Source organism: Arabidopsis lyrata (genome assembly GCF_000004255.2).
Source record: "Arabidopsis lyrata subsp. lyrata unplaced genomic scaffold ARALYscaffold_4, whole genome shotgun sequence".
In the NCBI taxonomy this organism is placed as follows: domain Eukaryota; kingdom Viridiplantae; phylum Streptophyta; class Magnoliopsida; order Brassicales; family Brassicaceae; genus Arabidopsis; species Arabidopsis lyrata.
Window position 1 is genome coordinate 15254037 of NW_003302552.1, and position 13759 is coordinate 15267795.

The 13759-nt window shown below is 34.2% G+C and overlaps 1 protein-coding gene across 1 annotated transcript; it reads left to right on the plus strand.

The window, feature by feature from the left end:
• The first annotated feature begins 8292 nt into the window (after nt 1–8292).
• Nucleotides 8293–11423, plus strand: LOC9315444 (zinc transporter 3). Its single transcript, XM_002879331.2, has 3 exons — nt 8293–9311; nt 10466–10615; nt 10944–11423. The coding sequence occupies exons 1-3, from the start codon at nt 8715–8717 to the stop codon at nt 11247–11249; spliced, it is 1053 nt and encodes a 350-aa protein (XP_002879377.2). The 5' UTR covers nt 8293–8714; the 3' UTR covers nt 11250–11423.
• The last annotated feature ends 2336 nt before the right edge of the window (nt 11424–13759 follow it).

Below are 13759 nucleotides of genomic sequence, written 5' to 3' on the forward strand. Positions count from 1 at the left end.
TAAATGTTGTATCCTCAAATACGTTTTGGAACAATTTGAAATTTATCCACACTGCTATAATTAGGATTAGAAGAGTACATATACTTACTTAAAAGTATTATATTTAAAATTTATAAATGTGCTAAAAGGGTAAAATATTATAATTATAAAAATACATATAACGTTTTGGTGTGAAAAAATAAGAAAGAAGGATAGAGCATATTCGATCAAAAAAGAAAAAAGAAAAAAGATATAGCATATATATTAATGCAACATTTATGGACTATCTTTTAGGAAAACTTAATTAGTCTCATCACATTTCTTTTTATAAGAAGATGTATCATTTAACAACTAGGATGTATCCATGTAGATTGTGAGATTACAAATACTTAGTAATCTCAAAATAATTAATTAATTAATCTATAAAATAATGTTAAGAAAATTTGATAAATATAGAAAACTACAACTACAAATAAAATAACAAAGCTGATCTGTGTCCAGAAATATATGTTTCGACATAAAAAAAAATAATATGAGAAATTATATTATGTAATTTGATCATTTATACATCAATTTTATTTGTAAAAAGTCTAATAGACTGATTATATACTTATATTGTTCGTTGACAAAAAATTTAACTATATTAAATGAAAATGACAGGATAATCTGTGTCCAGAAAGATGATGTGTATACATAACTGCGTCAAGACAGTTACGTGAATGAATATATGTATTAGATCATTAAGAATCAAATAAAAAGATGTAAGCATATGAAGATGAAAAAAATGAGTCATAAAATCGACATATTTAGAGGTTGACTTGATATGTTTAAGTTTCATTACCATTATTTTTCTAGAGCTAAGAGAGGAGTCACCTTGTGTGCTACATAGGTCCGTACATTTTATGTCGACATTCTTTCGCCATTCTTTTTGAAAAAAGGAAAAAATAAATATTCTTTGTCTAATATCTTTATTCATCTTTTATATTTTTCAATTATTTAAAATAGTATCGGAAACCAGCCAACTCGTGAGGACGTGTCTGAACTAGTCTAATGTAATAATATTCCAATCAGTAAAAGAAACGATATTATTGTTTACATTTTTTCCATAATAGTCGCTCTCGACTACGTTTACGATGCCCACATTTTCCTTAAAGAACATATAATAATCTATAGTGACTATGAAAATCAATACGAATATTAAAAAACATATAGATTTCAACTCTAACTTAAGTTCCACATGCAAGAGCCAATAAATAGATATAATATAATTTAGTTTTTTTTTGTTAATTATAACATTTGAAATTTTGTGGTAGTAATAAAAAAAAATTGAGTTCAAATATCGACAAAAGAAAACGTTACTTTATCATTTTAATTTCGATCGGATAAAATTACTAACCATATAATTTGAATTTTCTTAGATAACAGAAGAAACAAATGACAGAAATGTCAAACCAATTCACTTCAGTTACGACCCGTGAAAATTAATATTTCCCCCTTTTACGTTGTTCTACGAGACTATTAATATTTAGTTCAAATTTTTCAACATAACTTTTGGAGTATATAACCTAAATAAATAGTTTTTGCTTTCATATCTATCTATATATACATTTTTGGAGTATCTTTAGCAAATAAATCCTGGAGTTCCACCTTATTTACGAGTCCATGTCATTGATATTTATTATTTAGTTTTACAAAATTTAAATAAAAGATATTAACTAAACGATATCTTGCTTAATTTGTTTCTAAAAATCTCTACACAATCTTTCCATATATCTTAAAAACAAATTCCGTGAATTTTACTCCACAAAATATGCATAAAACCGATTTATAACAAATATTTATATTAACATTTTGCATAACAATAAAACTACTAATTTATAATAATCAAAATATTCACATAGAAAATTTATATAATTTATATGATAAATTTAAAATATATATTAGTAGTATAAATTTAAAATCATTCAAAGAACGGTATACCACAGGTGAGATCCTAAAATTATTGAATTTTATAACAATAATAATTTATTATCTTGGATTTTATAACACTAATAATTTAGCTAACGGAATAATATAGACGGGTTTATATGGGATGACGGGATTGGATCGATATTAATAAAGAACGGTATATCACGAATAAAATCTTAAAATTAACAATCAAGATACAATTATACAACCTTAAACATAAAACAAAACATACAATATTAACAAAACAAATACAACTTAAAACTTAAAAAATTTAGTTATACAAGTATCGACCCACGGTATACCGCGGAGTAAAATATTCAAAATTTTATAATTGACCATACATTGTTACTTAAAAAATATATGTTTTTGTATCCTAAAACATACTACAGAATACAAATGGTCATAACACATCAAATGCATTTAAAGGTGGCACAGAAATATATAAAATATCCTATATTTTGAAACAAAAAAAAATCTCTAAAACATCCTATATTTTGAAACATAGAAAATATCATTTTAGTCCCGGGATCTCATTAGGAACCCCGCTCATACATATTAAAAAATTAATAATAATAAGAACGATTATACACCTCAAATTGTTTTTGTTTTGAGGATACTCTTGACTATTTATTCATGTCGTATGAACAACTAATTAAGAGTACGTCGTGACATTGTATGAGAATATCAGTGTCCCCAAATCTCTGCCAACTCAGAGTTTAAAACTATCACTGGTCGTACTCAGATTCAACCTAGCGAGTGATCAAACCCGCCGGTGAAAAAAGCGATGACCCTAGTTTCAATTATCCTTGCGCGGACTAATCCCAAGTCGAGGTCCTCAAGGACGCAACTAAAGCTCCGAGACTCATGATGAGTTTGGCCCGATCACATGACAACAACCCAAACCGACCCGATGAAGGACAAATCCTATTACCTTTCCAAACACTATTATTGATTTAGTAGTTAAATAAAATGATTCGATCAATTTTGACTTTCATTAGATATGATGAGATTTGTCTCTCATGAATCGTAACTAATACTCCCTCCGTTTATAAAGAGTGTCATTTTTACACATTTTACACAAATTAAGAAAACTTTAGATTATACATATATGCACCTATTTAATAAGTAATTAATGATTTAATTCAATAAAAAGTAGTTTTGGGTTAAAGATAAATTGAGAAACTTAGGGTAAAAGTCACATTGAAAATATAGGATGACACTCTTTATAAAATAAAAATAAAACTCGAGAATGACACTCTTTGTGAAACAGAGGGAGTAATACGCAAGTATTATATGAAAATAAGTTTAAAGACATTGCATACTTCCTAATAAAAAACCTACGTATTGAGTTTGAATTACTTTTTTCCATCAAAAGTTTCGTGAAGATAAAAGGGCAAAACGAGATACAAAATCATTAGTTGAATATTTTAATTTTTTTTTTGTTTAAGAAGTTCAATATCTTATTAATGAATGATCAAACGAAAACAAATAATATTAGCACACATTTTTATATGATATTAATATACGTATATATACATACATTCAGTACTGCCATTTACATACCAAGCTTTTTCTTCTTTGCATCATCAAGAATCCAAATTTCTTTTTCCCTCTCCGTTTCATAAAAACCCTAATTATCAAAAGAGAGGATATGAAGACTAAGAACGTGAAACTCTATTGACATGTATATAGTTACTATACTTGTATATAATAGCATTGGTTAAGGACTCTGGAATTGTTCTGTTTTATTATCTAATTAAGGGTTTAACCATGTGGTTATTTCTGGTTTAGTGAGCTTGTGTTGTATATGAACGTTGTAACAACCTCTTGAATCATTAATGAGAAATATGAGTTTTTCCCAAATTCTCTCTCGATCATGTTTCACTAATATGGTATCAGAGCTATTTCCGTTATTTTTCCGGTGATCGTTGATCGGAATCTTCTCATTCTTCCTTCTTTTCTTCGTTTTTCTTCATTATCTTGCTCCGGTTGTTGCGACGATTCCAAATTTGCGAAGATTGCTTATCGATTGAAGCTTCAAATCACCTTTGTGAGCTCCGATTTCAGTTTCTTTACGCATCTGAGCTTCGTTCTGCAACTATGGCGAAACAAAAGAAGAAAACACCAGCTCGGAATCAATCTCCTGTATCGGATTACTCGCCGATGAAGACTCGTGCTGGATCTTCGATTCCAGGTGGCGATGACATCGTGATAACTCCGATCACTCAGATTCCGGCTAATCGAGACAAATCGGCGATTTCTGCGGGGATGGAGTCGTTTGATAATGCTCATAGTCCTTTCTTCCTTCATTCTGCGGATCATCCAGGTCTATCCATTGTTTCTCATACTCTTGATGGTACGAATTACAACAATTGGTCAATTGCTATGCGAATGAGTCTAGATGCGAAGAATAAATTGAGTTTCGTAGATGGATCTCTTCCTAGGCCTAATGTTGATGATCGTTTATTCAAAATCTGGAGTAGATGTAACAGTATGGTGAAGGCTTGGTTATTGAACGTGGTTAATAAGGAGATTTATGATAGCATCCTGTATTATGAGGATGCTGCTGAAATGTGGAATGATCTTTTTCTGCGATTTAGAGTCAGTAATCTTCCAAGGAAGTATCAACTTGAGCAGGCCATTGGTAATCTCAAGCAAGGCAATCTTGATTTGTCAGCCTATTACACTAAGAAGAAGACACTATGGGAACAGTTGGCTAACACCAGGATTCTCACAGTCAAGAAGTGTAACTGTGATCATGTCAAGGAGCTCTTGGAAGAAGCTGAAACAAGCAGAATCATTCAATTTCTTATGGGCCTGAATGACAATTTTGCTAATATTAGAGGTCAAATCCTGAATATGAAACCAAGACCGTGTTTAACAGAGATCTACAACATGCTAGACCAAGATGAAAGTCAGCGGATGGTTGGAGGTAATTCCTCTTCTTCATTTACCAATCCTTCTGCTTTCCAGGTTCAGACATCTTCTGTTACTCCGGATAATTCTCAAGTATTCTTGGCTCAAGGTGGATTTAAGAAACCTAAATGCTCACATTGTCATAAGATTGGTCACACAGCTGATAAGTGTTACAAGTTGCATGGATACCCTCCTGGTTCTGGTCCAAAATGGAAGCAACCTCAGAACATTGGGTCTACAAATCTTGCTACAACACACATTCAGTCTAATCCTGATCCGAAGGTTGATCATGGAGATTCTCATGAGGACATGTCAAATGATCAAATACAGAGTATGATTTCGTATCTGAGTTCCAAGCTTCATTCTGCAGTTGTTGAACCTCCCACACCTCCTCAGCCTTGTGCTTCGACTTCAACTTCTGTACCTGTAATCTCACAGATTTCGGGTACCTTCCTACCTCTTTACTCAAATTCCTATTACGACATGCTTGTTTGTTCATTATCTACAGAACCAGCAGTGTCTCCTAGAGCTTGGGTATTAGATTCAGGTGCTACTCACCATGTCACACATAATAGAGCCTTATACCTAGAGTACAGACCACTTGATAGAACCTTTGTTACTCTCCCTAATGGTTATACTGTTAGAATAGTGGGCATAGGTTTGATCAAGTTGACTGATGCTATCTCTCTCTATGATGTGCTTTATATTCCAGAATTCAAGTTTAACTTGATGAGTGTTAGTGTTTTAACAAAGACATTAAGAACTAAAGTGAGTTTTACATCTGATGCATGCTTTATTCAGGATCTTACACAGGAGTTGATGATTGGCAAAGGAAATGAAGTTGGGAATTTATATGTCTTGCATTTCAATGAATTAGATCACTCTGTTTCTTTAAAAGGTACTACTGTTATACCTTCTATAGCTCCTGTCAATGTGAATGCCATTGTTGATTCTATTACATGGCATAAAAGACTAGGACATCCTTCTCAATCTAGAATTGACTTACTTTCTGATGTATTGAGTTTAAAAGTTTTAAAGGAAAATAAAGAACAATTGCATACCTGTCATGTTTGTCATTTATCTAAGCAAAAGCACTTACCTTTTCATTCTAGACAGAACATGTGTAATGAACCTTTTGAATTAATTCATATTGATACTTGGGGTCCATTTTCTGTTGAAACTAGGGATGGTTATAAATATTTTTTGACCATTGTAGATGATTATAGTCGTGCTACTTGGATTTTCTTGATGAAACTAAAGTCTGATGTCTTGTTTGTTTTTCCAAACTTTGTTCACATGGTTGAAACTCAATATAACACGAAAATAAAGTCTGTTAGATCTGATAATGCACATGAATTGAAATTTGATGCATTGTTTTCTGAAAAAGGCATTATTGCATATCACTCATGCCCTGAAACTCCGGAACAAAATTCTGTAGTAGAGAGAAAGCATCAGCACATCTTGAATGTTGCTAGAGCCCTTTTATTTCAGTCCAATGTTCCTTTAGAGTTCTGGGGGGATTGTGTATTAACAGCAGTGTACTTAATCAATAGACTACCAACCCCTGTTTTAGCTAATCAGTCTCCTTATGAGAAACTTACAACCAAACTACCAGATTATAACTTTTTAAAAAGCTTTGGATGTTTGTGTTATAGTTCTACTTCTCCTAAGTCTAGACATAAATTTGATCCTAGAGCAAAGGCTTGTGTTTTCCTAGGTTATCCTAGTGGTTACAAGGGGTATAAGCTATTAGATTTGGAGACACACGCTGTATCTGTTTCAAGACATGTCATCTTTCATGAGGAAATTTATCCCTTTGTATCATCCACTATCAAGGATTCTACAAAATTTTTCTTTTCTCTATCACCAAAACCTGCTATACCCGATGTATTGCTTAATGAGCAAACATCATCTGATGCACCCCATAATCAGGATGTGACATCTTCTGAGGCTTTGGTTCCTTCTGAATCCAAGTCTCGCAGACAAAGAAAACCCCCAAAACACATGCAGGACTTTCATTGTTATAACTTTACTAGTAATATTGTACATCCTATATCAAACTATATTTCTTATTCCAATTTATCTGAGCCTTTTCATGCTTTTATTAATATCATCACAAATGAAAACCTACCCCAAAGATATTCAGAAGCTAAGGATTTTGAGGTGTGGTGTAATGCAATGAAAGATGAAATTGGAGCAATGACACGGACTCAGACTTGGAATATTTGTAGTTTGCCTCCTGATAAGAAAGCGATTGGTTGTAAATGGGTTTACACAATCAAGTATAATGCTGATGGGAGTATTGAAAGACATAAGGCCAGATTGGTTGCTAAAGGGTTTACACAACAGGAGGGCTTAGATTATGAAGAAACTTTTTCCCCTGTTGCCAAGTTAGCCTCTGTCAGGTTGCTATTCATTCTTGCAGCTAAGATGAGATGGTCTGTTAGTCAAATTGATATTTCTAATGCATTTCTTAATGGAGATTTGGATGAAGAAATATACATGAAAGTTCCACCAGGGTATGCTGATTTGCAGGGTATTTCTTTACCTCCTAGAGCTGTTTGTAGGCTGAACAAGTCAATATATGGTTTGAAACAGGCTTCCAGACAATGGTTTAAGAAACTTTCATCAACCCTTGTCATGATGGGTTTTGATAAGTCTGTTGCAGAACACACACTTTTCATTAAGTATAGTGATGGTGTTCTACTTGGAGTTCTGGTTTATGTAGATGATATATTGATTGTCAGCAATAAGGATGATGCAGTGGTTGATTTTATCAATGAATTGCAGTCATATTTCAAGCTCAGAAATCTTGGTCCGGCTAAGTATTTTCTTGGATTGGAGATTGCTAGAACAGAAGCTGGGATCTCTCTTTGTCAAAGAAAATATACATTGGAGTTGTTATCAACTACAGGATTCTTAGGCAGTAAGCCATCTACTATTCCTATGGATCCTAGTGTGAAGTTGACTAAAGAAGTTGGTGTTCCTTTAACAGATCCGACTCAATATCGCAAATTGGTGGGCAAGCTAATGTACCTGCAGATTACAAGACCTGATATCTCTTTTGCTGTCAATAAATTGTGTCAGTTTTCTCATGATCCTAGAGATATTCATCTCACTGCTGTTCACAAGGTGTTGCGCTACTTGAAAGGTACTGTAGGTCAAGGCATATTCTATCCAGCTGACACTAATTTTGATCTTAGAGGTTTCTCGGATGCTGATTGGGGAACTTGCACAGATGATAGAAGGTCTGTTACTGCTTATTGTATGTTCATTGGTGAATCTTTGTTATCCTGGAGATCAGTGAAACAGGACACAGTGTCATGTAGCTCGGCTGAATCAGAATTCAGGGCTATGGCATTGGCTTCTAAAGAATTGGTTTGGCTTTCAAGGTTGATGATTGATTTGAAAGTTCCTTTTACCAGACCGGCATATCTTTACTGTGATAACACTGCGGCTTTGCATATAGCAAACAATTCTGTTTTCCATGAGAGAACAAAGCATGTGGACTTAGATTGCTACAAAATTCGTGAATACATTGATTGTGGCTTTCTGAAGACAATGTATGTCAAGTCTGAACATCAACTTGCTGATGCTTTGACTAAACCTTTGCATCCTGCACTTTTCCATAGTCTCATTGTCAAGATGGGAATCTGCAACATCTTTGCACCTTCATCTTGAGGAGGGCTATTGACATGTATATAGTTACTATACTTGTATATAATAGCATTGGTTAAGGACTCTGGAATTGTTCTGTTTTATTATCTAATTAAGGGTTTAACCATGTGGTTATTTCTGGTTTAGTGAGCTTGTGTTGTATATGAACGTTGTAACAACCTCTTGAATCATTAATGAGAAATATGAGTTTTTCCCAAATTCTCTCTCGATCATGTTTCACTAATAAACTCTTACTCTTCTTCTTCTCCATCTCCCTCCTTCTCATTGCGGTCGTCAACGCGGCAGAAGGCCATTCACATGGTGGACCGAAATGTGAATGCTCACACAAAGATGACCATGAAAACAAAGCGGGAGCTCGGAAATACAAGATCGCCGCCATTCCTACCGTTCTAGTCGCCGGTATAATCGGAGTTCTTTTCCCTTTGTTAGGCAAAGTCTTCCCTTCTTTGCGTCCAGAAACATCTTTCTTCTTTGTCACGAAAGCTTTCGCGGCCGGAGTTATCCTTGCTACCGGATTTATGCATGTCTTGCCTGAGGCTTACGAGATGCTTAACTCGCCGTGTCTGACATCTGAAGCATGGGAATTTCCGTTCACCGGATTTATTGCAATGATTGCTGCGATCCTGACGCTATCCGTTGATACATTTGCCACTTCGAGTTTCTATAAATCACATTGCAACGCGTCGAAGAGGGTCAGTGATGGAGAATCCGGCGAGACCTCCGTGGACTCCGAGAAGGTCCAAGTTCTCCGGACTAGAATTATTGCACAGGTTTGTTGAGCTCCACGTTTTAATAATCATAGCTTTTGAGTTTGTTGAGCTCCACCTTTAACAATCTAGAGTTTTTCTAGTTTAAATATATATTTTTCTATAGAAAATAGAACGTTTTTGATTTTTTGGGGCCAAAAAAAAAAATTGTTATGAGGAAGATGATCGTGCAATTCCATTTCAATTTCAATGGTTATACTGATACTAAGAATCGAACATAAGTGTAAATGGAAACACGAAATGTTAACATTTTGGGAATTTTAAAGGATATGTTTTATTAGAAAAAGGGCCAAATATTGTGTTATTATTATTAGAAAAAAACATAATAAGCTAACAGAAAAACGCGAACAAAGCTAAAAGAAAACTACATATGCATCCATACCAAATTTCTTTGATTCGTGTATGGATTTGATTTTTTTTTTTTTGGCATTTATTTGAAGTGTTTTTTTCATCAAAAGAAAAAAAACCGAAAAAGAATAATCAGATCCATACACAAATTAACTTTAGTATGCATGCATATGTAGTTTTCGACTTTAATTATACTCACTCCGTTTCACAAAAAGTGTCGTTTTAAGATTTTAATCTCGTTTCACAAAGAGTGTCGTTTTGTGTTTAAATGTAGTTTTAATTCTCTTTTTTAACCTTACAATTTTAGCTTATTAATTAGATAGAGAATATTATTTAGTATATTAATAAAAAGCATAAATGAAATTTGTTTACTTTTTTTTAATTTACGTAAAAAATGTTAGAATAACACTCTTTATGAAACAAAGGGAGTATTATCTTTGTTCTAAAATAAAAAATCCTACTACAAATTCATGCATTTGCCAGATTTTCTTTTGTTGTCGACGCGGTGAATTAGATTCAGAGCATGTGAGATTTGATTCTCTAGAAACCGTCACATGTTATTGAGGAACGACATTCCAAATAAGAACTTTTCATATGGTTAGCTTTTTTAACAAATCATAATTTAATCTTTAACGAAAATAAAATCATATTTTAAAATATAAGACTAGAAATTTTTTGGAATGCAATCGAACTTATGGCGTAATTTCCTTTTGCCCAAAATCTGGAAAACAAAAATGTGTAATGTTAAGTTTGAAATTTACCTCAGAATTGATATTCTTGTGTCATATTATTTTTAAAATCTAAAATAGGTATTGGAGTTGGGCATAATAGTACACTCAGTGGTAATAGGAATATCACTTGGAGCTTCACAGAGCCCAGATGCTGCAAAAGCTCTCTTTACTGCCTTAATGTTTCATCAATGCTTTGAAGGGCTTGGCCTTGGTGGTTGTATTGCTCAGGTACCTTGATTCTTCTCTATATTCATTTGTTTACTCCATTAAATGAAGCTCTATTTCCGATATAATTAAATTCAGTATTGCATAGTTTTCAACTTAATTTTACCGGTTCCTTAATTGTCTCTTTTTGAAAGAAAAAAAAATCGTTAATGATATAGCCTAGGTATGTACGCGAAAGCTAACAAAAATGTACATTAAGAAGAAAAAAAAAAAACATTTTTCCCACATTAAAAAACTTATGACATCTACAAAAAATTCTTTGAAACGTTTGTCTACTAGATAATTTGGAAAAAAATATTTACTGTCCAATTTCCATATTTTTTTGTTGCAGGGAAAATTCAAGTGTTTGTCGGTAACAATAATGTCGACGTTCTTCGCAATAACGACACCAATAGGAATCGTTGTGGGAATGGGAATAGCAAATTCTTACGATGAGTCTTCACCAACGGCTCTGATCGTGCAAGGAGTCTTGAACGCTGCATCCGCAGGCATTCTCATCTACATGTCTCTGGTGGACCTTCTCGCAGCAGATTTCATGCACCCTAAAATGCAATCCAATACTGGGCTTCAAATCATGGCCCATATTGCTCTCCTTCTTGGTGCTGCCCTCATGTCTCTGTTGGCTAAATGGGCTTGATAATTCCTAATTCAACTCTTTTAGTTTTGTTCATGGCCTTTTATGGCTATCTTGAGATCGAATTATTTGTTCCTTTTCCCCCTTTTTCAATGATATTTTTGAGATCTCTATTTTCTGGAACATTTCGTGTATAACAGTATTTCAATTGTGTATATTGATCTGTTTCCAAGGAAAGTTACGAGCCTTGATTTGTTGATTTTGCTTGTGTGATTTGTAATAAACTATATATTATATATATTTTTGTGTTATATCTTGTGTTGAAGGAACAAAGAAATCAATCGAAGCAGCACTTGAGGTTTTTGAGGACTTTGCAACTCACTCAGGACTCAAAATTAGCCTTGAAAAATCGACATTGTATATGGCAGGGGTTTCAACAGAAGTGAAAACAGAAATTTTGCAGCAATTCCCATTTGAGTATGGATCCTTACCGGTACGATACTTGGGGCTACCACTATTAACAAGAAGAATGACTTCTGCAGATTATTCTCCTCTCTTGGAAAAAATAAGATCACAAATTAGCTTCTGGACAGCTAGGACGCTCTCTTTCGCCGGGAGACTGCAGCTGCTCCGCTCAGTCACATTCAGTCTTACGAATTTTTGGATTGCCGCTTTTCGACTCCCTAAAGCTTGCATTCAAGAAATCGATAAGATATGTTCAGCTTTTTTGTGGTCAGGCCCTTCTCTTAATAGCAAAAGAGCAAAAGTGGCGTGGACTGAGGTATTCACTCCAAAGAGTGAAGGTGGATTGGGTTTGAGATCATTGGAGGAAGCGAACAGAGTAAGCATATTAAAACTGATTTGGCGCTTGTTGTCTGCAAGGGGCTCCTTATGGGTGGACTGGGTTCACAAGTACCTAATCCGAAATGGTTCTTTCTGGGCTGTGAAAGAGACCACCTCTTGCGGCTCATGGATATGGAGAAAGTTGCTGAAGTATCGTGATCTCGCAAAACAATTTCATAGAGTGGAAGTTAAGAATGGTGACACTACATCCTTTTGGCACGACAAATGGTCTGACCTTGGATGTCTAAAGGAGAAGCTAGGGGAGCGAGGCTGCATTGACTTGGGGATCCCTCTATCTAGCTCAGTGAGAGAAGTGATGGCAATGTCTAGAAGGAGAAAACATCGCCAGGCAGCGCTAAACAGTGTTGAAGTAGCAATTAAAAACGCAAGAATGCAGCTGAGAGGGAATGAGGTAGATGTGGCCCTATGGAAAGGGAAAAACAGTAGCTACCGCAACAGTTTCTCGACCAAAGAAACATGGGCGCAGATCCGCACTTCGAAACCAATGATGGAGGGATTCAAAGAGATATGGTTCAAAGCTGCAACTCCAAAATATGCTTATATCACATGGCTAGTGGTTAAAAACAGAGTAGCAACAGGGGAGAGAATGTTGACTTGGAAGCAGAATGCAAATTCAAGTTGTGTGTTCTGTGGGGTACCTATAGAAACAAGAGAGCATCTGTTTTTTATGTGCCCGTACTCGAAGACAGTTTGGGAAGAATTGGTTCTGGGGCTACTGTTGGATAAGTTCTCAGAACATTGGCAAGAGATCATGAAGCTTCTTAAAGGGGAGGGCTTTGACAAGACAAAGACTTTCTTGCTAAGGTACACGTTTCAAAACTCTATTCACTCAATATGGAATGAGAGGAACAGAAGGAGACACGGTGAACAGCCTTTACCAACAGAGATACTCGTCAAGTTAATTGATAAAAATGTCCGTAATCGGTTGAGCACAATGGAAGGGAGAGGAGCTTCAAGCGGACTCCAAACTTGGTTTGCAGCAAGGCTCTAGAGAAGACTCAGTTTTCTTTCTAATGTCTTAAAAATGCTTCGAATTGCATCGCATTAAGTTGTAGAAAACGTTTATTTTTCTTTTGAATATAATTTAACATTAAATTTAAAAAAAAAAAAAACAAATATGATCTAAACGACTCACACTGCACAATAAAGAAACCTCTAAATAGGTTGAATTCACTATATGTAAATTTGTGTTTGCTATCAATTAAAGTTTCGAACAAGACGGTTTAAGAATTTGCTGATCTCTTAACAAACCAATAAACCAAATATGCTTCTACAGTTGGTTTTCATTGAAGTATTTTTTAAGTATTTAGTGTGTGTATATATATATATTGGATGTTCACTGGCTTAAAATCTCTTAGTCCTCTGAGCATTCATATGTTTAGTTGCATATTGACGTTAATTTATAAATTAAAGGGCTCTTATTCATAAACATATGGCAATATGGCATCAGTTTTCGTTAATGTTATGTTTTTTTGAAACACGACTTTAATTTTTGGTCGTTATGTTTCAATAATTTTGTCTAACTTTAAAAGTGCTAAGTACTAACTAAAACCATATAGGAGTTAAACTGATCATAATAGAGAAACTGTATCAGTGGATAGAAAATAAAATTTCGTTTCAAAAAGATATCCAACAGATTCATTAACACAAACCGCGGTTTTAAAAGACTCATTAACATAACAATAAAAAGCATTAAATAAAAAAGCATT

What these genes read in the sequence shown, in the direction of transcription:
- LOC9315444 (XM_002879331.2), top strand. Translation starts at nt 8,715, where the DNA reads ATGAGAAATATGAGTTTTTCCCAAATTCTCTCTCGATCATGTTTCACT. An exon ending in GGACTAGAATTATTGCACAG is followed by an intron (nt 9,312 to 10,465) that starts GTTTGTTGAGCT and finishes AATCTAAAATAG; the next exon opens with GTATTGGAGTTGGGCATAAT. An exon ending in TTGGTGGTTGTATTGCTCAG is followed by an intron (nt 10,616 to 10,943) that starts GTACCTTGATTC and finishes TTTTTGTTGCAG; the next exon opens with GGAAAATTCAAGTGTTTGTC.